This window comes from Bubalus kerabau, chromosome 14, assembly GCF_029407905.1.
Source record: "Bubalus kerabau isolate K-KA32 ecotype Philippines breed swamp buffalo chromosome 14, PCC_UOA_SB_1v2, whole genome shotgun sequence".
Taxonomy (NCBI): Eukaryota; Metazoa; Chordata; class Mammalia; order Artiodactyla; family Bovidae; genus Bubalus; species Bubalus kerabau.
Window position 1 is genome coordinate 78,187,095 of NC_073637.1, and position 25,537 is coordinate 78,212,631.

Consider the following 25,537-nt stretch of genomic DNA (forward strand, 5'->3'; position numbering starts at 1 on the left):
ATGAAGCACACTATTCCTTGACTAGATATTACCTAGGGTGATGCTTGAGACAATGTGAAAATATGGATATTTACAAAAATTATTTCTTCATTCAGTCATTTATTCAATAGATGTCTTCTTTTTTACCTATCACATGCCAGGCACTGGCCTGTGAGTTAGAGAAACAGTGATAAATAATTTGGGTTAAGTTTATGTTAATATAGCAAATAGTTTTTCAGATAAGTGTTATGAAAACAATAAAATAGATGTGGCTTGTGCGTGTGTAAAGGTTCTGTGTTCCTCTGCCAACTCTCTCCTCTAGAAATCTTGTCTCCTCCTAAGGCTGCCACATTCATTCCTACATTGATGAGGGGAGGGAGGAGGGAGGAGGGAGGAGGGTTCGGGATGGGGAACACATGTATACCTGTGGCAGATTCATTTTGATATTTGGCAAAACTAATACAATTATGTAAAGTTTAAAAAATAAAATAAAATTTTAAATAAATAAATAAATAAATTCATATCAGACCAATTTCTTTTTTAAGACCCTGTTCAATATTTTCCAAGTAACCACTGGACAAATATACCTGAATGTTCTACTGCCATCTCAAAGAAAGCATGACTAAAATTGAATTCCTTATCTTCTCTTTCAAATAAGCTCCCTCTCCTGATTTATTTCTATTCCTGGTTCTATCTTTTTTTTCTTTTTCAGTCTCCTGGGCTCAAAACTTAATTGATGTTTTATTCCTCTGTCTAGGCTGCCCTATAAAGAAAATTAGCTACCAAATCTTCTTTCATAAGGGCTCTCAAACCCACTTCATTCCTTTCCGATCCCAACACCAATACTATCCTTATTAGTAACTCATGCCTGCATGACTCCCAGGCCCTAAGTGATCTCTTCTGATTAGAGCTCTATTTCACCCAATCTTTCTCCTTTTTGTCCAGCTCTCAACAGTATTAGCAGATTACTTTTTCAAATTAATCACTATTTTGATCTCCCATCTCTGCTAGTCTCTTCTAAAGAACCTTGAGTGCCTCAATATTGCCTGCACGACAAAATCTAAATTACTTCACCTGACTTTGCAGGATCTAATCAGATCTATTCCCAGTCCCTCTTTCCAGCCCTTCTCTCCTATTTCTCCTGAGTAGGAACACGACCACCAGGGAAACACAAAAATGGTAGAGGAATCACTAGAACAAAATATGCTATTGTTAAACAATAACATAATTATTGTCACAAAACTAGAGTAAATGTCTTAGCTTTTCATATATTGGACAAAGGTCTATCTATGATAATTTTTAATGATTCTCTAGTTTTACTAGAATAAATCTTGGGACTGAGGCACAATTGACTTTTCACTAGCCAAAATTCCTGTCTATAAAGAGGAAAAATAAGAAGAATATGAAAATTACAAACAAGATTGTAAATGAATAATCACAAGAAAGGTTGTAAGTAAACAAATTACTCCAAAGTAATATCAACACACTCAAAAGCTGAAGAAATGGTCCCACTGCCATTATATCTCACTGCTCTTACTTAAGAGAAAGACAAAGTGTCTATGTGAAGAAAATAAAAATTTAACAGAAAACTTTAGAATAATCTTGAATGACTGGAGGAAAATAATATGTTCCCAGTTTGAAAGATAACATTGTGGAAATAAAAATCTATTTTTATAGTTAAGTTATATTTCTATTTTTATTATCTCTCTAGTTTTATTGATTTTGTTTATTTATTTATTTTGAAGTATAGTTCTAGATTTTTATTGTCCTTATTAGAATAAAGAGAATACTTACTTTTCTCTATAGAAATCAGCTATTTTGTCCACTATCATTCTTTTGCATTTTCATCTCCTCCAAGATAACAAAAAAAAAAAAACAGTGTTTATCAAAGAGTCAGCATTTACCATTTATTTACCTAAGAAGAAAGAAAAAAAAAAGTGAATGTTCTGCAATGTTTTTCAATATAAATGTAGCTTAATATCACAAGGAATGATGCTAAAGCTGAAACTCCAGTACTTTGGCCACCTCATGCGAAGAGTTGACTCATTGGAAAAGACTCTGATGCTGGGAGGGATTGGGAGCAAAAGAAGAAGGGTACGACAGAGGATGAGATGGCTGGATGGCATCACTGACTCGATGGACGTGAGTCTCAGTGAACTCCAGGAGTTGGTGATGGACAGGGAGGCCTGGAGTGCTGCAATTCATGGGGTCACAAAGAGTCGGACACAACTGAGCAACTGATCTGATCTGATCTGATCTGAACTCATTACTAAAGCTAGGCTCTTCAATTGTTAGATTATTTGATTTAAAATATTTACTATGATGTGTCACTGAAAGGGAAATATTTAATAAGCATAAGACTCTATTTCTGATAAAAGTTCACATATATAAAATTTCCACAGATAGTAAGACTCCTATACCAAGAGGATATAATTAAAAAAAAAAAAAATGTGTTCTTGACATTTTTTTCCCTTCCATTTTTTGTTTTGCTGAAAGTTTTCACTTTCATCTCAGGTTCAGAGTTGTTAACAAAATAAGCCACTCATCTACAAATAAATAATACAAACATTTGCTAGAGAATTATCTAGCTTACTTTCAATAAACTAACATTAAACAGAAAGAGAAACAGAAAGAGCAGAAGATACACCACCAAACTGGGTTTTGACCAACATCCAGACTAAGTCCCAAGTCACAGCATCTGGAGTCCCAGCTGGGAAAGGGTCCCAGGCAGCGAGGCCGCACCCTGGGTGGGACTTCAAAGGCTGCAATTTGGGGTTCCAGCTTATAATCCCAGGACGCACACCGATTTCAGCATCCATCGGTGACCAGTTTGCAGCTCTGGTTTCATGTTAGTTTTAGCATGTGAAACTTGGACTGTTGCTAAGGCTGGGACCTGGTTGCCCTGGCCCCCTCCAGGTCTCAACAATCTCAAGGCTCCTCCCCCATCTTCTCTACGGTGCTGCAGGTCTTGCACTCCCAGCAAACAGTCTCTTTCAGTCTGGGCAGTGTCCAGGCAGGTTAGAAGCAAGGTCAGAGGCCCACTCTGCTTTGTCTCTGAAGCCTAAACAAGACTATTTATTTAATTTCCCTAACACCTTAATGAAAACAAAATTTCAACCGAAAGACACCTCTCTCGATCCTAATTCCTCTTTGACTATTGCCTCATTCCCACGTCCTCCTTTAGAGTAAGACTGCTTGAAATAGCTATATATACTTGTAGTCTCGGATTCCTGTGGTCCCTTTCTTTTTTATTGAAATATAGTTGCTTTAATGTTCTATTAATTACTTCTGTACAGCAGTGACTCAATTACACATATACATACATTCTTTTCCATATTATTTTCCATTATGGTTTATTATAGGATATTGAATATTGTTCCCTGTGCTATACAGGGACCTTTTTCTTTTTTTTTTATTTAAATTTGACTGCACCTGGTCTATCTGCGGCATGTGGGATCTACTTCCCTGACCAGAGATCAAACCGAGGCCCCCTGCCTTGGGAGCATGGAGTCTCAGCCACTGGACCACCAGGGAAGTCTCTGCACATCTTTTCTACAAAGCCACCCTATGGCTGGACCTTACTGCTTGTCCATTCCACATGGACTAGTCTGCATCTGCTGATCCCAGGCTCTCACCAGCCCTCTCCCTCTCTCTCCTTCTTGGCAAGCACCAGCCTATTCTATGTCCCTGCTTCGGTTTCTGTTTCATAGATAGGTTTATTTGTGCTATAATTTAGATTCCACATTTAAGGGATACCATATGGGGTTTGTCTTTCTCCTTCTTAGTGTGATAATCTGTAGTTGCATCCAGTTCAGTTCAGTTCAGTCACTCAGTCCTGTCTGACTCTTTGCAACCCCATGGACTGCAGCACGCCAGGTGCCCCTGTCCATCACCAGCTCCCAGAGTTGCATCCATATCACTTCAAATGGCATCTTTCATTTTTATGGCTGCATAGTATTTCATCGCATATATGTATCACATCTTCTTTACACATTCATCTGTCAGTAGACATTTAGGATTTTTCCATGTCTTAGCTATTTTGAATAATGCTGCTATGAACACGGAGGTGTGTGTATCTTTTTGAATTATAGTTATGTCTGGATATATGCCCAGGAGAGGGATTGCTGAATCATTTGTTAATTCTATTTTTAGCTTTCTGAGTAACCTCCATCCTGTTTTCCACAGTGGCTACATCAATTTACATCCCCACCAACAATGTAAGAGGGCTCCCCTTTCTCCACACCCGCTCCAGCTCTTGACATCTTCTTATCAACGATTTAAGAACATTATTTAATCTTCAATTTTTTTCAAAAGGAATAGAAGGTTTTTCTGTAGATCATATATGAATTTTCACTGCATACAATGAACTGTGGTTAACAAAGGGAGGTATTGAGGAAGAGAGAAACACCCTACAGTAGAAATCAAATCTACATAAGCCAAAGGAAGAAAAAACCCATGAAATTGTCAAGATGATTCAATTGATTCAAGATGATTCAACTATAATTCTGTTTTATTATCACCTTTTTTAGTTTTTTATTGAAGTATACTTGATATACAATGTTGCATTAGTTTCTGGTTTGCAGAAAAGTGATTCAGTTATACATAGATTGTATATATATATACACACACATTCTTTTTCATGTTCTTTTCCATTATGGTTTATCACCAGATATTGAAGATAGTTCCCTATTCTATACTGTAGGACCGTGTTTGTTATCTACTTTATGTATTGTACCTTGTATCTACTAATCCCAAACTCCTGATTTATCCCTCCTCCACCCCCTTACCCCTTTCGTAAACTTGAGTTTGTTTTCCATGTCTGTAAGTCTGTTTCTGTTTGGACCTGGAGAAGGGAAAGGCTCCCCACTCCAGTATTCTGGCCTGGAGAATTGCATGGACTGTATAGTTCATGGGGTCGCAAAGAGTCGGACATGACTGAGCAACTTTCACTTTCACTGGCTATCTGTATGTCTTCTTTGAAGATATGTTTATTTAGGCTTTCCATCTATTTTTTTTTAATTGGGTTGCTCATTTTTTCTTATTGAGTTCTATGAGTTATTTGTATATTTTGGAAATCAAGTCCTTGTCAGTCACATCATTTGCAAGTATTTTCTCCCGGTCTGTAGGCTATCGTTTAATTTTTTTTATGGTTTCCTTTGCTGTGGAAAAGTTTATAAATTTTATTTGGTCTCATTTATTTCTTTTTGCTTTTATTTCTATTTCCTTGGGAGCCTGACCTACGGAAACACTGGCATGATTTATGTCAGAGAATGTTTTGCCTAGGTTCTCTTCTAGGAGTTTTATATTGTCATGGTGTATGTTTGAGTCTTTAAGCCACTTTGAGTTTAGTTTTGAGTATGATGTGAAGAGGTATTCTTACTTCATTGATTTACACACAGCTGTCCAACTTTCCCAGCACCACTTGCCATAGAGACTGTCTTTTTTCATTGTATATTCTTGCCTCCTTTGTGGAAGGATTAATTGACCATAGGTATGTGGGTTTATTTCTGGGCTCTCTTCTGTTCTGTTGATCTGCATAACTGTTTTTCTGCCAAGATCATGCTATTTTGATTGCTGTAGTTTTGTAATATTGTCTAAAACCTGGGAGACTTATGCCTCTTGCTTTGTTTTTTTCCTCATGATTGCTTTGGCAATTCTGCATCTCTTATATTTATATGATTCCATATAAATTTAAAGATTATTCATTCTAGTTCTGTGAAAAATTCATGGTGAATTTGATCAGAATCACATTAAATTTATAGATTGCTTTGGGTAGCATGGCCATTTTAATAATGTTAATTCTTCAAATAAAACAGTATGAGATATCTTTCCATTTCTTTAAATCACTCTGTTTCCTTTATCAATGGTTTATACTTTTCAGCATATAAGTTTTTCACCTCCTTGGTCAGGTTCATGTCTAAGTACTTTGTTTTTTGATGAGATTTTAATAGCATGAGTTATTTTATAATAGTAATGGTCTCAAATCTGTGGTTCTCACATAAAAATATAAGCTTAATGGTATGAAACCAAGGATCACATCTTCAGGATTATAAGTTTATTCTTATTATATATTATTCAAAGTGTATTTGTAAGCTTAATTTTCATGATTGGTAATAAAAACTCTTTGTGGAAGCTTCATTTAACAGAGGAGCTATTTGAGTAGGAAGGAGAAAAACAAATTTGCAAACTAAGCATGTCTTCAAAAATTTTAATAGGAATAACAGATACTTTGTTTTGAAAAAGTGAAAGCAAAATTATTACTGCTTAAAGATAGCATCTTACACATGGTTGGTATTTTTGTGTTCTTCACTTCAAAACATGCAGGTGCAATGTCATAATATCTGCAGATGTTGATTTCTGATTATAGAACTCTTATCTTCTGCCGAGCATGGTTTAATTTATATCTGCATGGAAATGAAGAATGCAAGATACTTTGGATTCAAATAAAGATAACTTACTAAAGTCCTCTTTTGATTACAATCATCTTTCTTAGGATTACACTTCATTTATGTTACATTAAATGGTTCTTTAAATAAATGTCTTGGTACCAGGAGGGAATATGTAAATAACTTACCTAGTGATTCATGATGCTGTAAAGTGACTCTGTTGTGTGGAAGTGTATCAAAGTTAGGTGCCCATCGCCAGTACGATGTGGTAGGTTGAATAATGCCCCCCTCAAAGATGTCCACACCCCAACCCCCAAAACCTATGAATTTCTTATCTTACATGGAAAAAAATGCTGATGTGATTACGTTAAGGATCTTGAGAATGGGAATATTAGCCTGGGTTATCAAGCGGACCACAGTGTAGTCATAGGGTCTTTACAAGCAGAAAGCAAGAGGGCCAAAGGCTGAAGAAGGGGATGGGATGAGGGGAGCAGAGGTTGCATTGATGTATTCTGAAAATGGGGGAAGGGACCCTGAAAGGACCCAAGGTATACAGGCAGCCTCTACAAGCTGGGAAAGATGAGGAAGCAGATTCTCTCCTAAAACCTCCAGAAAGAACACAGTCTGTCTTAAAACTTCTGACTTACAAAATTTCTGTTGTTTTAAGCCACTACATTTGTGGTAATTTGCTATAGCAATAGAAAACTGACGCATATGGCTTCAAAACACTCCATACTTTTAAAAGTCACAATTAAAAACATTTTTTTCTGTACAGACAATCATGCAATTAATACTAAAGGCAGTGTTTTATACTAGAAAGGGCATTGATTTTAGAGCTTGACACTCCTGAATTCAAATTATAATTCCACTACTTACTAGTTTTTCTGTGACCTTAGTCAAGACATTGGAGAAGGCAATGGCACCCCACTCCACTACTCTTGCCTGGAGAATCCCATGCACGGAGGAGCCTGGTAGGCTACAGTCCATGGGATCGCGAAGAGTCAGACATGACTGAGCGACTTCACTTTCACTTTTCACTTTCATGCACTGGAGAAGGAAATGGCAACCCACTCCAGTGCTCTTGCCTGGAGCATCCCAGGGACGGCGGAGCCTGGTGGACTGCCATCTACGGGGTCGCACAGAGTCGGACATGGCTGAAGCGACTTAGCAGTAGCAGTCAAGATATTAAACATCGCTGACTCAGAGCTTGCTTATATATAAAATAAGGATAATACTGTCACGACTAGGTTGTGGGTATAAATTTAAGTAATATAGGTAAAGCATTGAGCATTGAGGTTTGTAAATTCCAGTGTTGACAGAAGTCAGGGTGTGCAAGTGACGATTGCTCATGCCTGATACAAAGAGCCCCGAGGGTATGCGGCTCCTACCAGCCACTTCCACGTGGGGATACGGGTCACATGCTTCCAGACATTCCATGTCCAGTCTAGAGAGACTGCAAAGACAAATCTTAGCTTGAAGTGTCCCAGTTTTTAAATGTTGACTTTTTAAATGTTCACACCCTTTTTTAAATTCCAGAAGGAAAAACTGAATTCTTGTCAAATTTAACCCATACCACCATCCCGTGGCCTCTAACCCACCACGTGTAGGTTCTCCATGTTGCTCAAACCTGTGGACGTTGACAGCCCTCAACAAGATGCTTTTAGTTCTCCTCTTACTCTTTCCTTCCTCTCTGCTCATGCCTTTCAGCCCAGACTGTGCTACGAACAGACTACAGCTGTGGGATCCCCCCAAACCTTCTGGGTCAAACAGCTCTCCACAACCAAGATCCCAGCGCTCCAGGTCCAGTACAGTGTAGGTCTGCAGAGCATCCCAGGCCTTGCCAGCTCCCTCCATCTCTCCAAACTGACATGGCCTGCATCTCAGCTGCTTCTTAACAGTTTGAACAGAGATCCAGAGAGATAACAGCTCTAGAGCAAAACTATTCTAAAAAATAAAACATGTTGACTTTTTAAAATATAGACCAAAAAAAGAGGGGCAATCCTAGCTTATTTAAACAAGAGACCCTTCTTTGGGCTTCCTGGGTGGCTCAGACAGAAAAGAATCTACCTGCAATGCAGGAGCCCTGGGTTCGATCCCTGGATCCAGAAGATCAGCTGGAGAATAGAATGGCTATCCTCTCCAATATTCTTGCCTGGAGAACTCCATGGACAAAGGAGCCTGCCGCCTATGGTCCATGGGGTTGCAAAGAGTCAGACACCACTGAGCAACTAACACCACTCTTTAGTCCTTGGCAGTAACAATTAACTTGTACAATTTAACTTGCCTTATGTGGGATAGGAAAATAGACAGACTATCTACTGAAATCTAATTTATAAGTATCAGTAAATTCCCCATGTAAGAGCAAACAGCTTGACTGGCATCCAGAAGAGGGACTACTATGGTTAATTTTAGCATTATAGTCCATTCTCTGTGACTGTCAGTCTATTCACCAGCTAAAGGAAAGATGGGAATATAGAAACCACAAAAACAACAACAAAAATGAGTTAAATTTTTATCAAAGTTGTTCCAAGCATATTTCTCTGCTAATAGTCTTATATAGTATATAACTAGAATTATAGAGCTCACTAAGGAATATTCTTTCAAAAATGATACCTAATGTAGTGATGGACAAAAGAAATGAGAAATGAATTAACTTGGCATGTGACATTTCTGAAAATTTAGTCTAGAAAAATATATATATATATCTATACCGTGTCTTTTATGGTTTGAAATGAGGAAGAAAAGTCCAAACCATGCTGGGTTGGCAAGGGACAGAGGAGTGATCAGGGCACCTTGGCTGACAACGGGTCACTGTGAGAAAACTTGCGGATAACTGGAACTGAAAAGGCACTCTGGGGATAGAAGCTGTCCTATGGGCTGATTGCCTTCTCTGACTCTTGTTTCACGGTGAACGTGGCTTCAGTTGTCAAGGTGGCTGTGTTCCTGTCTGCGTATCTCCTCTGGACTGCTGTCCCGCCATCTATTCATTTCGTGGTCCATAGTCCAGAGAGAGTGGTCTGCCGGACTCCGATAACAGCCTTCACTCCCAGTGCGCAGCCTCCGGTACAGCATGCGGGCACCCGGCAGCTGCGGGCGGCCACCCGCTCTTGCTCACCCCGCTCGGGGCGCCCTCAGGCACTGTTCCTGCTGGTGACGTAGCGGAAGTGGGGGGCTGTGTCGGCTAAAAGAGTAAGGTAGGCAGAGAAACCATACTCTGTTTTAAATATCAAACAGAAGAGCAGACTGGGATCAAATACCTCAGTTTCTTTCTTTTTTTTTCTTAACTAAAAACTTGAGACTGTAACCAATGTGAATTGGATGGGTGTTTTTGCTCCTTTATTATTTTTTGGACAAAATGCCATTTTTTGTAGCTTGAATGATTTAAATATATTTGCATAATTCAGTTACATCCAACTCTATGTTTTTAGGCTTCTTTCTACTAAAAAAATATAGGAAATCACATTCTGCTTTCCAAATCCCTGGAATCCTTTCGAGTAAACAAAAGGTCCTGTATACCCCACACACATTAATGCTGTGCAGACAGGAAGGAGTTAATGTAGATATTTTTTTTTTAAAAGATAATTTTAATTTATCGTAGTCTGGCTGGTGGAACACTTTGTATTTATATTGCATTTTTCTCAAATGCAGTCTTTATCTAATCCTCACAGAAATCCCCATGACAAAAGTATTTCTCATTTTATGGATGAGGAAACTGTTATAGAAAAGCGACTTATCTAGTCACCCAGAGAATTAGTGATGTAAGGATTAGAGCTCTCTATTCGGTACCTAGCACCAGTAAATCACCACTTTTGCCCTAATACCCATACATAAAATGTATTTTCTAGATGAATTATTCCCAACAAAATGTCCTGGAAATCAAGCATGACGTTGAGAAAGTACCAGAGCTGATTCTGACACAGTACCAAAGCTACCTTATGTGGATCTGTATTCTTTTTTGTTTGCTATTATTCATTTTTTTACTTATGGAGATGCATGTTAAAGCAAAATCTGCCTAAATGTAAAAATTCCTTCAGGACTTTTTAGCATGTTACGGCTGCCTGGAGGAACTCTAACCTCTGGCCAGATTCAGGGACCTCATCTGACACTCTTGGTCCAGGCTTCTGCCTGCACACCTCCAGCAACGGGGCCGTCACTGCCTCACAAAAATGTGTGTTTCACTGTTAGACAAGTTTAAGAATGTTTGAGGTTTGTTTGTGTGTTTTATAAATTCCATGGATGGATTCCTCCTGTGCCTTCTGGACTGTGTGAAATAATTTTATTTTCTTGTCTATTTAATGGCCCTTCAAAGAATTGGAAATAACGGCTAGGTCACTAGTTAGTCTTCAGTACCTTAGCTAAAGAACTTAAGTTCCTCAACCATTCCTCTAATAGGAAGGTTTCCAGAACTCTCACCTGCTCTGATTCCTTCTCCCTTAGATTTTTAAAAATTGCATGAGCACTTAATGTAAAGTACTCCATTTTTCTATTCGGTGGCACTTCAGGGCGCTCCATCAGACTCCATTGTACATGCATTGCTATAATGTTTGCCAGCGTCCTCCGTGTCATTTCACAATCTGCAAAGATGTAATAAAATTTCAAGTGTGATCAAAGTATTATGTTATAATTAAAATTATTCTAAGGATACTTATAGTCTAGCAACTATAAAATTAATCACAAGCTGAGCCATAAATATAACCTTGGGTGCCCATTAATCATATGCTTCGTAAACTGTGTTATTCACTTTTTAATGCCAAATGTTCATTCATTAACAGGAAAATAACAGTATCATTTATGCATCTAATCAGAGTACTCAGATTTAGTCTTTATTAATTCATCCAGCGACTAGCACTCAGGTATTGTTGGTATCTAATAAGGAGCAGAAGCAGAAGATATTAAGAAGAGGTGGCAACAATACACAGAACAACGGTACAAAAAAAATCTTCATGACCCAGAAAACCATGAAGATGTGATCAGTCACGTAGAGCCAGACACCCTGGAATGCGAAGCCAAGTGGGCCTTAGGAAGCATTACTATGAACAAAGCTAATGGAGGTGATGGAATTCCAGTGGAGCTATTTAAAATCCTAAAAGAGATGCTGTGAAAGTGCTGCACTCAATATGCCAGCAAATGTGGAAAACTCAGCAGTGGCCACAGGACTGGAAAAGGTCAGTTTTCATTCTGGTCCCAAAGAAGGGCAATGCCAAAGAATGTTCAAACTACCACACAATTGCACTCATCTCATATTCTAGCAAAGTAATGCTCAAAATTCTCCAAGCCAGGCTTCACAGTACCTGAAACGAGAACTTCCAGACGTTCAAGCTGGATTTAGAAAAGCCAGAGGAGCCAGAGATCAAACTGCCAACATCTGTTGGATCATCAAAAAAGCAAAAGAATTCCAGAAAGACATCTACTTCTGCTTTATTGATTACACCAAAGCCTTTGACTGTGTGGATCACCACAAACTCTGGAAAATTCTTAAAGAGATGGGAATACCAGACCATATGACCTGCCTCCTGAGAAATCTGTATGCAGGTCAAGAAGCAACAGTAGAACCAGACATGAAACAACATACTGGTTCCAAATTTGGAAAGGAGTATGTCAAGGTTGCATATTGTCACCCTGCTTATTTAACTTATATGCAGAGTACATCATGCAAAATGTCAGGCTGGATGAAGCACAAACTGGAATCAAGATTGCTGGGAGAAATATCAGTAACCTCAGATATGTAGATGACACCACCCTTATGGCAGAAAGTGAAGAGGAATTGAAGAGCTTCTAGATGAAGGTGAAAGAGGAGACCAAAAAAATTGGCTTAAAACTCAACATTCAAAAAACAAAGATCATCGCACCTGGTCCCATCACTTCATGGCAAATAGATGGGGAAACAATGGAAGCAGTGACTGACTTTATATTCTTGGACTCCAAAATCACTGCAGATGATGACTGCAGCCATGAAATTAAAAGATGCTTGCTCCCTGGAAGAAAAGCTATGATCAACCTAGACAGAATATTAAAAAGCAGAGATATTACTTTGCCTACAAAGGTCCATCTACTCAGAGCTATGGTTTTTCCAGTAGTCAGATATGGATGTGAGAGTTGGTCTATAAAGAAAGCTGAGTGCTGAAGAATTGATGCTTTTGAACTGTGGTGTTGGAAAAGATTCCTGAGAGTCTCTTAGACTGCAAGGAGAGCCAACCAGTCCATCCTAAAGGAAATCAGTCCTGAATATACATTGAAAGGACTGATGTTGAAGCTGGAATTCCAATACTTTGGCCACCTGATGGGAAGAACTGACTCATTTCAAAAGACCCTGATGCTGGGGAAGATTGAAGGTGAGAGGAGTAGGGGACAACAGAGAATGAGATGGTTGGATGGCATCATAGACTCGATGGAGTTTGAGCAAGCTCCCAGAGTTGGTGATGGACAGGTAAGCCTGGTGTGCTGCAGTCCATGGGGTCACAAAGCGTCACACCTGACTGAAGGACTGAACTGAAATGAACTGAACTGAATTAAAAGAGATTTGTTTTTGAAACAGAACCCGTAATGTATTTGCTGTTTTAAGAGTTAGAAATTTAACTAAGTAATAAGGTCCCCTGCATCACATATTCCAACCAATGAAAGCATTTTCAGGCCTTCTTTTTACATTCATCCAAAAAAGAGCCACTTGAACCAATGCCTAATTAAGAACCTTATTCCCAAATTAGTTTCTTTATTTGAATCCCTCCTTTTGCAGCAGTTATTTAGTGCCACTGATAAAATATAGAAGGTTGATGACTTTTCATCAATCGTTTCCTCTCTTGAAGAGGAAAGCAGGTGTTTCACACCTACACAGGCTGTCACCAAGCCCTGCTGCAAGGGGGTCAGACAGTCTGGAGGTGTATTGCTGAGGCCCGGGCTGGAGACAGAATCAGCCAAGTTTCTGGAGAGCACTCAGTACTCACCCTTGCGCATTCAGTAAAAAGCAGCCATATCAGAACACTCTGATATCTGCCATGGGTACACATTCCAGGGCCAAATTTGACCAAGTATCCTGATGAGATCTGGCAATTGCTCGACAGTGTGCAAAGAGCACAGTTGGCAGGAAGGCTCATTCCGTTCATTTGTGCAGCTACAAAAGAGGGAATCCTGCTGTCCATGTGCGAAGCTGGGAACAAGTACAATGCCCAGCTCACAGAACTCTACCCAGATGCCAATGCAAGGTTTGCCATGCATTTTGGATTTCTCTCTCATGACGGAGATGATGCCAACAATGTGACCATCTGTTCCCACAAACAAAATAACATGTTGCATGGATGAAAAGACACCCACGCTGACTGTGGTTGATGGAGAGCCTTTTGTTTTCAGTTCTCAGAGGTATTTTTTTTAGTTGTTCTGCTTTGAATCCAAGAATGGAAAATAACTGGTTTCTCATCTTCATCAATAAGCTATGATTGAAGATTTATTTTATAATTGAAATGCTTATCCACAAAGCAAACTAGGCTATAATTAATTTCTAAATAGCCCAGATTTGTCATAATGGAGCATCCTTTTAGAAAGGCTTGGTAATATCTAGAGGAGACCTGGTAAGATGTGAAGATCTGCTTACTTAGTTAAATCCAAATGTTGTGGAATAAAGATAAATTCTTTATTAGATTGGAAGAAAATAACTCCTGCAAAACGATTGGTCATATAATTGGTACTAGCAGAAAAGTAACACAGCAAAGATACATATGCTGTGGATTGAATTAGCAATGGAAGAGGAAGAAGAGGATAATATAACTTATACCCATGTGCCTCTCTAAGAAGTAGTCACTAAAAGTCTCCTAAGGAATATTCTGTTTTACAGATTCTGCCTCTTTTATATTCAGGAGGGCTTTTTCTGAATTCTTTTATTCATTTTTCATGCTCTACTTCAATCCTAATATTCTTTGGGGGACAGGTGTTTCTAGAAATTCATATGTGCACAAAATAACTCATAGCCCTTTTTTGGTCCAGACTCCTTTGATGAGCTCACGTTAACCCTAGTTCCTCTCCATGGGAAAAAAATGCATACACAACATATAGCGTCGAGTTCCAGTCCAGGAATGTACTGGACATCCAGAGCCAGAGGTTATGAACTCTGCTTTAAAATACCATATGGTGATTGCCCCCAATATTTGTAGACATAGGAAAAAGAGTTGGCCATCCGCTTTCTTAGGCAGCAGTACATGGCACAGTGTCAAAGATCTGGAAAATGATTGTGGGAGGTGGATAAAAAGAAATAGAAAGATATGACTTGAGCCAAATACATAAGGGAAATTCTTCTCTCTTATTTCTATCTCAAGTTTCTTAGTACAAAATGACATATGGAAAGTGTGTGTTTCCTATCTTCCAGCCGAAATTACTTTAATTCCAAAACAAAGGTAAATAGATGCAAAATGAAAAAAATCATCTTGGAAACTCCCGGAGTCTGTTGTATATTGTGTTAGTCACTCAGTCATATCTGACTCTTTGCGATCCCATGGACTAGGATCCTAGGATCCCACTCACTAGGATCCTCTGTCCATGGAATTCTCCACACAAGAATAATGGGGTGGGTTGCTATTCCCGCCTCCAAGGAATCTTCCCAACCCAGGAATCAAACCCTGATCTGGCCGCATCACAGGCAGATTTTTTACTGAGTCAGCAGAAATTTTTTGTTTTAATTGCAAGTAATGACTTGAATTTATTCTTTAAACATGTTCCTGAAAAGCTTAGTATATTGAAAAACTTTTAGATGGATCATAACAATTTTGATATTAAAGGACCTGTATGGTGAAAACTTTTGTAAAGTAAGCAATCATCTCCTGAATTATCAGTTTTGCAAACCCAAATCTTCAATACTGTGTTGGCTTAAGTTTTAAAATTATAATGTATTATAATAAAATAAGAATCATTATTTGGGCTTTGATTTCAATTTCCAAAACATAGTACATCCAATTAAAAATAAATTAGAAACTGTGAATAGTGAATTAAATTGTATTCATTTTATTTCTTTGCTCCCTCTGTGTTTTCTTTTTATATTAAGCCATTTACTTTCATTAAAATCTTCTCTAAAATTCAAATATTTACCCATGAATTGATTATTCTCTGGGTAAATTACAATTTAAACTATATTAATTGGAAACTGTATTTGTAGGTTTGAATGAAAAAATAAAAATGAATCTAATACATATTAGCTTGCATTGCTTCTTCAGAAAAGTGGTCATAGCTAAAATGATCAAATCAAAAACCATTTTTATCAATAAGCAAAATTAGAATGCAAAATTCTAAATACCAATGACATCCTTTTTGCCTGTTTTATTTTTCTGAATTTTTGATGAATCAATTTCAGCCATAAATTATGAATACTTTAGCAAACTGAAAATGCCTTTTGAATGTTAATTATTTTGAATATTAATCCTTATTAATCTCAGCTTTGCTAATATCAAAAAGAAATTATACCATGTGAAATTTCTGTTGCATAATGCACCACATTTAAGTGTATTTTTTAATCAGTCTGAAAGTTCTGCATGTTATTAATGTCTCCTGAATAATATCCTATTTTGTTCAGAGGAATCTGAGAGGAAGTGTTCTGGAGAAGACCATCCTGAAAAAACAAAAACAAGCATCATCTGCTGTCCAACACAGCTGTATTAAGAGTGGCATATAGTCTTCTATTTATATGTTGTTTCTTTTCCACAGACAAAGTCTCTGAGAAAAATACACATGAAGATAAGACCATAAACCCTGACTCTCAAAATGCAGCAGCATCAACTGGAGCAAAACCAGAGCAGAAGGAAATGGGGACAGGGAAAGAAGACCCAGTTAGGTAAGAGCTCAATAAAATACCTAACTCTGCACTCTGAACTTCAAACAGCTAGTCCTCAGGACACGACTGAGCGACTTTCACACTTTCCCATCCTCACTTGAGCTGGGCACAGGCCGGGAGGACTACATCAGTCACACGGCACGGGGACCCGGGCCAGAGCTACGGGCGGCGTCTGTCTGTCCAGCTCACTGTTCCTTCGCAGCCCGCCACGGCCGCGAACCAGGATCTTTAGGCACCCAGTTGGACATAGTCCATAGCACACCAACAAAAACATTGTCGTCACATGTCTGAGTCATTAATATCATCTTGCCAACAGCCTACATATTTATGAGACTTGAATTTTTTTAAAGGACTTGCAGAGAATGTATGATTTTTCTCTGAATTCACAAAGAAATAGCTACTTCAATACTGCAAACATTTTATTGTTCCAGAAGACTAGTGTTTCTTTTCATCTGCTAAAGAAAGTGTGATATGATAACCAAGAATAATTACAGAAAGAGATAATCTTTATGCCACTGAAGGAATACAGTTATATAAATACTTCCCACAAAATTACTGGAAATATCACAAAGGAAATGGCAATTTCCATGTGAATCAGCGAATCCACAATAAAACCCAGTTTGAAGCTCCTTAACTTGGCCACCGCTTGGCATGTTATTATGTGTCTGCTGATCCAATTTGAATTGCTTGACTATAGTCAATATAATTGAAATAAGCGTACCCTTCTTATTTAAGAGGCAAGAAGAGCTGTCATTTATAAAAAAGTTAAAAGTACCTTTGCTTCTCCTCCACCCCCTATTCCCACTTCTCTCCCAGCAGCTCTACTGCATTAAACTGTGAGCTGCCAAGAGGTGTTACAATGATAATTTGAGACCCAGTGTATTGAGTTGAACAACAGGCATCAGAAAAAGTGCATTTTCAATAAGCATAGATTTGACTGTATGAGAAGATAAAGTCAAGCTTACTCTACCACACATACAAAAAATAGCTTGACAAAAATTAAACATGACATTTTATTTAGGCAGAGAGAAGATACTTAAACTCTGAAGTAAATATTAGACTCTCAGAACTGGAATAAGTATTTATATTATATCTGTAACGGTTGACATTTATAGACAGTTTACAGTCCTTTTGGTGAGTCACTGTTGTCTTTACTGCAAAGACAAGCAGCCAAGGCACAAAGAGATTAATTAGTTTGCCTCTAGTCATAGGGTCAGCTCTGCCAAGATCAGACAGTGGAAAAGCCAGATCCTGGAGTGGAACTCTCCCTGCCTCCCACCAGTACACTCGCTGCTAATCAACAGCTTAACTTTCTGAACTGATCTCTCTTTCTAGCATTTATTTTATTTTTTGTAACAACCAGGATGATAGGTAGTTTTTCAAAGGACTGAAGTGGAAGCCATAACCAACATTTTTCGGGACACATTCTTCTTCACCTAATAGAGTACTTTAACTTTTCTGAAGTATGAAAATGCAGACATTTCAGTTACCCGGAAAATGGGTCATATCTTAAACACACAAAACTCCTGGACATGGCCTTGTCTGTTACCCCAGAGCGTAGTTCCTTCCCCTTCTTCCTATCTCTCTGTTCTAGTCACACCAGTCCCATTTCAGACTCTTGGACTCATGAACTGATTATTCTCTGGAATGTTTGATTATTCATTTTGCAATATGGGCTTCCCAGGTGACTCAGACAGTAAACAATTTACCTGCAATGCCGAAGACCTGGGTTCAATCCCTGGGTCAGGAAGATGCCCTAGAGAAGGGAAGGGCAACCCACTCCAGTCTTCTTGCCTGAAGAATCCCATGGGCAGAGGACCCTGGCGGGCTACATTCCACCGGGTCACAAGGAGTCAGACACGACTGAGTGACTAACACTTTCACTTTGCAATATAAGCAGCAAAATCTCTTGAGAATTACTGACAGACTGAGTAGACCCATGTTAGTTTAAAGCTCTGGCTTTATAGCCAACCACACTTTTCCTCAGGATGGAGGGAGAACCAGTTACATTGAAGGAGCAGCTTAAAAGGATGACTGGAAATTCCAGCGTCACTTTTGACTAATATGACTAGAAATCCTAATTTTAAATCCCGTGGAGGACTTACCAAAGCCTTCCTCTTTTGATTTCACAGGCATCAAGGGTACCACATCTTGAGTCCTAGAGAGCAGAGGTTTTGTACATAACTAGAAAATATCAATGGTAAAATAAATTTCTATTAAAAGTATTATTTCACAACATTCTCAATGAGTAATAATGATTTTGATATCTTCAGTTATTACAAATCAGCAACTTTAAACCTGGGCAAAACCAGGTTTTAAAACCAGGTTTTAAAAAGCTCCTTTTCCTTGAAAAACATTAAGGATTTGATTGATTGCAGGTGCTAAATATAGAAGCTGTGTGAATGACATTCTCACCTTAACTTTTTGAACTTAAAAAAGTTAGATTATTAATAAATAAAACTTAAAGTCAGGTTTTTTATTCTAAGTGCATATATTTTGTCCTCTGACCTAAGCCATGGGTTGAATAGGAATTATGTGTCCAAGCTGATCGATTAGTATTGGGGAGAATGCTTGTTGTAGATTTTTTCTGTCTTTGTGTGTAAAGTACACTGTGATATTATTGATTATGCCTTTAGTTTCTGTCACACTTAGCAAAAGATATGCCAGAGGTAGATAACAAGAGAACCAACAGGATATAGATATAAATATATTTTTAACAACAAGATTTTGTTGTTCAGTCACTCAGTCATGCCCATTTTTTTGTGACCCCATGGACTGCAGCATGCCAGGCTTCCCTGTCCTTCGTCATCTCCTGGAGCTTGCTCAAACTCATGTCCATCGAGTTAGTGATGCCATCCAGCCATCTCATTCTCTGTCATCCCCTTCTCCTCCTGCCTTCAATCTTTCCCAGCATCAGGGGCTTTTCCAGTGAGTCAGTTCTTCGCATCAGGAGGCCAAAGTATTGGAGCTTCAGCTTCAGTATCAGTCCTTCCAATCTATGTTCAGGACTGATTTCCTTTAGGATGGACTGGTTGGATCTCCTTGCAGTCCAAGGGACTCTCAGAAGTCTTCTCCAACACCACAGTTCAAAAGCATCAGTTCTCCAATGCTCAGCCTTCTTTATAGTCCAACTCTCACATCCATACATGACTACTGGAAAAACCATAGCTTTGACTAGACAGATCTTTGTTGGCAAAATAATGTCTCTGCTTTTTAATATGCTGTCCAGTTTTGTCATAGCTTTTCTTCCAAGGAGCAAGTGTCTTTTAATCTCATGGCTGCAGTCACCATCTGCAGTGATTTTGGAGCCAAAGAAAAGAAAATCAGTCATTGTTTCCCCATCTATTTGTCATGAAGTGACGGGCCCTGATGTCATGATGTTCATTTTCTGAATGTTCAGTTTTAAGCCAGCTTTTTCACTCTCCTCTTTTACCTTCATCAAAAAGCTCTTTAGTTCCTCTTTGCTTTCTGCCATAAGGGTGATGTCATCTGCATATCTGAGGTTATTGATATTTCTCCCAGCAATCTTGATTCCAGTTTGTGCTTCATCCAGCCCAGCATTTCGCATGATGTACTCTGCATAGAAGTTAAATAAGCAGGGTGACAATATACAGCCTTGACGTCTTCCTTTCCCAATTTGGAACCAGTCTGTTGTTCCATGTCTAATTCTAACTGTTGCTTCTTAACCTGCATACAGGTTTCACAGGAAGCAGTTAAGGTGGTCTGATTTTACCGTCTCTTTAAGAATTGTCCAGTTGGTTGTGATCCACACAAAGGCTTTAGCATAGTCAATGAAGCAGAAGTAGATGTTTCCTGGAATTCTCTTGCTTTGTCTATGATCCAATGGACACTGGCAATTTGATCTCTGGTTCCTCTGCCCTTTCTAAATTCAGCTTATACATCTGGAAGTTCATGTTCACATACTGTTGAAGCCTGACATGGAGAATTTTGAGCATTACTTTGCTACCATGTGAAATGAGTGCAATAGCGTGGTAGTTTGAACATTCTTTAGCACTGCCCTTCTTTGGGATTAGAATGAAAACAGACCTTTTACAGTCCTGTGTATAAACAAGACTTTATGTATATAAAGAGATTTATTATAAGGAATTGTCTCCGATGATAATGGAGGCTGGGAAGTCCCAACATCGCCAATCAGTGATCTAGAGACCCAGGAGAGCCAATGACATAGTTCAGGTCTAAATCTGAAACTCTCAGGATTGATGGTACAATTCCAGTTCAAAAGCCGGCAAGCTCAAGACCCCAGAAAGCACAAAGAGTCTGAATTCAGGAAGAGCTCTTGCCCCTGCCAGGAGGAGTCCCTCTCACTCATAGGAGGGTCCGCCTGTTTGTTCTGCTCATGCAGGCCCTCAGCTGATTGGACACACAGCTGTGTACTCCGGCTGTGGCTGTGAGGGTGCTTTGAATGACTTTAACATTTGAATGTATAGACTAAGTAAAGCAGAGTGCCATCTCTAATGTAAGTGGCCCTCATCAGATCAGTTGAGGGCCTGCATGAGTAGAACAAAACAGCTGACCCTCCTGGAATGAGAGACTCTTTCTGGCGGGGACAGGAGCTCTTCCTGCCTTCAGACTCTGTGCCTCCTGGGGTCTTGAGCTTGCCAGCTTTCAAACTGGAATTATGCCATCAATCCTGAGACTTGCAGATTTAGACCTGAACTATGTCATTGGCTCTCCTGGGTCTCTAGGTGGTCCTGGTGGTAAAGAACCCACCTCCCAATGCAGGAGATGTAAGAGGTGCGGATTCGATCCCTGAGAAGATCCTGTGGAGGAGGACTTGGCAATCCACTCCAGTATTTTGCCTGGAGAATCTCATGGACAGAGGAGCCTGGCAGGACATGGTCCATAGAATTGCAAAGAGTTGGCCTTGACTGTCATGACCTGGCTTGCTTGCACAAATACCTGGGACCCTGTGGCTCAGGGTAGGTGACACATACTATTAATTGTCACACCATCTCCATTACTCACATAAAGCAGTTGACACTATACAAGTCCTTGTTTTTCTGATGCTAAAATACGGTCTTTTCTCACCATTTCACAGCCCTCTCCTCTTACCTGCAATGGACTGAATGTTTGTGCTCCTTCAAAATTCACATGCTCAAATTCTAACCCCCAATGTGATAGGGTTAGAAGATTGGGTCTTTAGGAGGTGGACTCCATCATAAATGAAATTCTTGCCCTTATAAAGAGGCCCTTGAGAGCCCTCTTGTCCTCTTTCCACCATGAGAGAATACAAGAATCCTATAAAACAGAAGAGAGCTCTCACCAGGACCCAACTATGCTGGCACAGTGATAGACTTCCAACCTCCAGAACTGTGAGAAATGAATTTCAGTTGTTTATATGCTACTAGTCCATTGTATTTGTTATAGCAACCTAAACTGAGTAAGACATCACCCAACTCTTTAATTTACAGCCTCAGTATGCTTAGACATACACAACAATGACCGTCTTCATTATGCCACAGAAGAGAAATTCTAATGTTAACTACTTACAAAGTTATGCCACATGTTTAAAAAATATTCTCTTTTCTCAAATATAGTTTTGTGAGGATAGAGGAGTATGAATATATGCCAAAGCCAAACTGACATATTATTTATGTCTATTAGCTCTTTATACAAACACAAAAAGGTGAGTAAAGTTTATATTATTATTATAAAGATGTGAATTCATAAAATAAAATCACTACTGTGATCCTGTGATTTTTTTCATCCAACTCCCAAGAAGTTTCTAAATACAGTCTAAAATTAATTTTCTAGCCATAGTAATAATACTTATCTCAGATACATGTTAACCCAGGAGGAGATTTCTTTTCAAGATATCCAAGTATTACATGTCTACCTTTCTGACTCCATTCTGAATCCATTTGTGGTAAACTAGTTTATTTCTTTTTATATTTATTGTTTTTTATATCACTTCATAATTTTTGTAAACTGTTTAGCCAAGGGGAAAATTTTCTGTGCAAATATTCCCAGAAAAAAAGCAACCAACTCATTATCTTGTCAGATGAATCATTTAGCTTCTAAAAGACATGGGGTTCACCCCTGGAAAGTCCCAGTGATGCTGTTTGTCCATTACTAAGAAAAACAGCTTGTTTCTGGCATTCCATCTCAGCACAGTCTTATTTTTTAATATAAAAAAGTGTATTTTGATGGACGCTAATGAATAGCAAGCAAAAGAAGATGTGTTTTGCCTGGAAATGTCAAATAGCTATGTCTGAAAAGGAGACAAAGTTGAATGCCTGATAGGTTAAGTGGCTAAATGATGAACAAGCAAGTGAGTGAAAAGTTCAATGTCATGACTGGGGTGCACTGCAAAACTGACTTTTACCGTCTGGTGTATGGCTTTTCATCACCACCGCTACCCATCATGCCAAGAAGGAAGGTTATTTCTTTGAATAGTCTTCTGTGTTCATAATAGCAATCAGTCTCTATTTGGGTGGTTTTCAAATAGGCAGTACTTCACAGCAGGAACAATGAGTACAGAATAGAATTCAGAGTCTTATCAGCACTCATAAACACTGATGTTTATTGTCTTGTAGCTAGAAAAGGCAAGAATCACTGCCAGAAAGATACTTAAAAATCCATATGTGACTTTATAATTGCAGTAGAAAAGGAATGTCAGCTATCAAGTTTATAAAATAAAATACAATTGATACTTTAAAAATTTATAAGATTGTAGAAACCATAAAATCAGCTACCCATTCACTGATTTTATGAGATGAATAATAAAGAATGATGCACTATTACACTTAGCCCCAATTAAAAGCTGCCTCTATGGTAAGCAATACTTTTATAATTAGGCATTGCAAACACTTTTAACAACAGATTGGCAACTCATTAATAATGATTGCTAACTATATTTCTAGCAATATGGCAGACTAAATATTTATATTAATAGAAAACTCTTTGAGGAGAATTTAATCAAATCTACTAGGTAAAATGCAAAACCTACATTTGAAAGCATTCCCCAGCTAGTGAAAAATAAATTCTTCTGATAGAAAGTTTTAGAAACTGGATGTTTGCCTTGAGGATTTTTCGAAACTCTACAACCTAGATCTGAGTTGAAATATATCACTAGTGAAATAAAACCTGGGATTAAACTGGATGCAAAAACAGATTGGAAATTCTTTCATAAAACTAGAATTCCACCAGGTAACCCACCGAAGGGTAAACTATTTCTCAGAGAGAAAAAGCTTGAGAAATACTTGGTCTTTGTCCTGATTTTGAGTGGGAAAAATAGAAGAAATTTAAAATTGGGAAGGGAGGCAGGGGATGGGGAAGAAAAGAGAAAAGAACATGGGAGGAGATGAAAGGAAAAGGAAAAGGGAGAAAATAAAATATTAGCCACAAGTCAGTATTCATATAGGCCTGGAACCAAGATTCTTATACTATCTGTATCCTAAAAAAAATTGAAGCTAAAAAATATTTAAAATAATTAAGTTTAAAAGCCCAGATATCTTCAAAAATCCAACAAAATTTGGAAGATAGTAAACCTTAAAAACACATCTCAAAATATCCTTATTGATAAAAGTCCAATTTTAGTCAAATTTAGTCAAAAATTACTAAACATATGAGGAAATAAATAACTATGAGCAACACTGCAGAAGCAACAAACTGCAGAATCAGACTCTTAAAAACCTACAGAGGATGAAATTATCCAAAATAGTATATTGCATAAAATAAGTATGCTATATATATATATATTAAAAGAAAGAAATGATTGAAAATAAGAAACATCAAACAAGAATTTGTCAAAACTGACAAGGTATTTTTGCAAATTAACTGAGAAAAACATCTAGAAACAAAAAATATAACCTCTAAAATTAGAAAGTTAGTGAGCTAGACCACAGATTAGAGAGTTGAAGAGCTAGCAAAGTGGATGACAAATCGGAAGAAATCACCCAGACTTCCACCAGAAAAAAAAGGATAAAAGCTATGAGAGCTAGATTAAAATTAACTGTGGAGGCAAGCATGAAAAGATAAAAAATGCATATAATCAGAATTCCAAAAAAAAAAAGATAATAAATAGAATGGTGGAGAATAAATATTCAAAGAGATATTCAAAGAGATTTTATTCCAATCCCAAAGAAAGTGAAAGAAAGTGAAGTCACTCAGTCATGTCCAACTCTTTGTGATCCCATGGACTGTAGTCTACCAGGCTTCTCTGTCCATGGGATTTTCCAGGCAAGAGTACTGGAGTGGGTTGCCATTTCCTTGAAAGGCAATGCCAAAGAATGTTCAAATTACCATACAATTCCACTCATTTCACATTCTAACAATATGCTCAAAATCCTTCAAGCTAGGCTTCAGTATACATGAACCAAGAACTTCCAGATGTACAAGCTGGATTTAGAAAAGGCAGAGGAACCAGAGATCAAATTGCCAACATCCACTGGATCACAGAAAAAAACAAAGGAATTCCAAAAAAAATCTACCTCTGCTTCATTGACTATTCCAGCCTTTGACTTTATGAATCACAACAAATGTGGAAAATTCTTAAAGATATGGAAATACCAGGCCACCTTACCTGTCGTCTGAGAAACCTATATGTGGGTCAATAAACAACAGTTAGAACTGGATATGGAAGTGACTAGTTCCCAATTGGTAATGGAGTACAACAAGGCTGTATATTGTCACCCTCCTTTGTCCATGGGCTTCTCCAAGTAAGAGTACTGGAATGGGTTGCCATTCCCTTCTCCAGGGGATCTTCCAGACCCAGAGATCAAATCCCAGTCTCCTGCATTGCAGGCAGATTCTTTACTGTCTGAGCCACCAGGGAAGTCAGAATGTACATGCAGAGTACATCATGTGAAATGCCATGCTTGATGACTCACGAGCTAGAATCAAGATTCCCGGAAGTAATATCAACAACCTCAGATATGCAGATGATACCACTTTAATGGTAGAAAGTGAGGAGGAACTAAAGACCCTCTTGATGAAGGTGAAAGAAGAGAGTGGAAAAGCTGGCTTAAAACTTAACATTCAAAAAGCAAAGATTATGGCATCTGGCCCCATCACTTCATGGCAAATAGATGCAGAAAAAGTGGAAGCAGTTACAGGTTTTATCTTTTTGGCCTCCAAAGTCATTGTGGATGGCGACTGCAGTTATGGAATTAAAAGACACTTGTTCCTTTGGAAGAAAAGCTATAACAAGCCTAGACAACATATTAAAAAGCAGAGACATCACTTTGCCAACAAAGATCCATATACGCTATCATTTTTCCAGTGGTCGGGTACAGATGTGAGAGTTGGACTATAAAGAAGATTGAGCACTGAAGAATTGATGCTTTTGAACTGTGGTTCTGGAGAAGACTGTTGAGAGTCCTTTGGACTGCAAGGAGATCAA

The 25,537-nt window shown here is 38.4% G+C and overlaps 1 protein-coding gene and 1 long non-coding RNA gene across 2 annotated transcripts in view; one reads left to right on the forward strand and one right to left on the reverse strand.

Annotated features, from left to right (window-relative positions):
• The window catches only part of CNGB3 (cyclic nucleotide gated channel subunit beta 3), a 190,713-nt gene that overhangs the window by 4,023 nt on the left and 161,153 nt on the right, over positions 1–25,537 (forward strand). Inside the window, exon 3 of the mRNA XM_055546721.1 lies at positions 16,047–16,173. Within this exon, the coding sequence (XP_055402696.1) occupies positions 16,047–16,173 (127 nt within the window). The remainder of the gene's footprint in view (positions 1–16,046; positions 16,174–25,537) is intronic.
• Positions 6,248–25,537, reverse strand: part of LOC129627106 (uncharacterized) — a 47,138-nt gene continuing 27,848 nt past the window's right edge. Inside the window, exon 3 of the long non-coding RNA XR_008702420.1 lies at positions 6,248–6,383. This is a non-coding gene — a long non-coding RNA (uncharacterized LOC129627106). The remainder of the gene's footprint in view (positions 6,384–25,537) is intronic.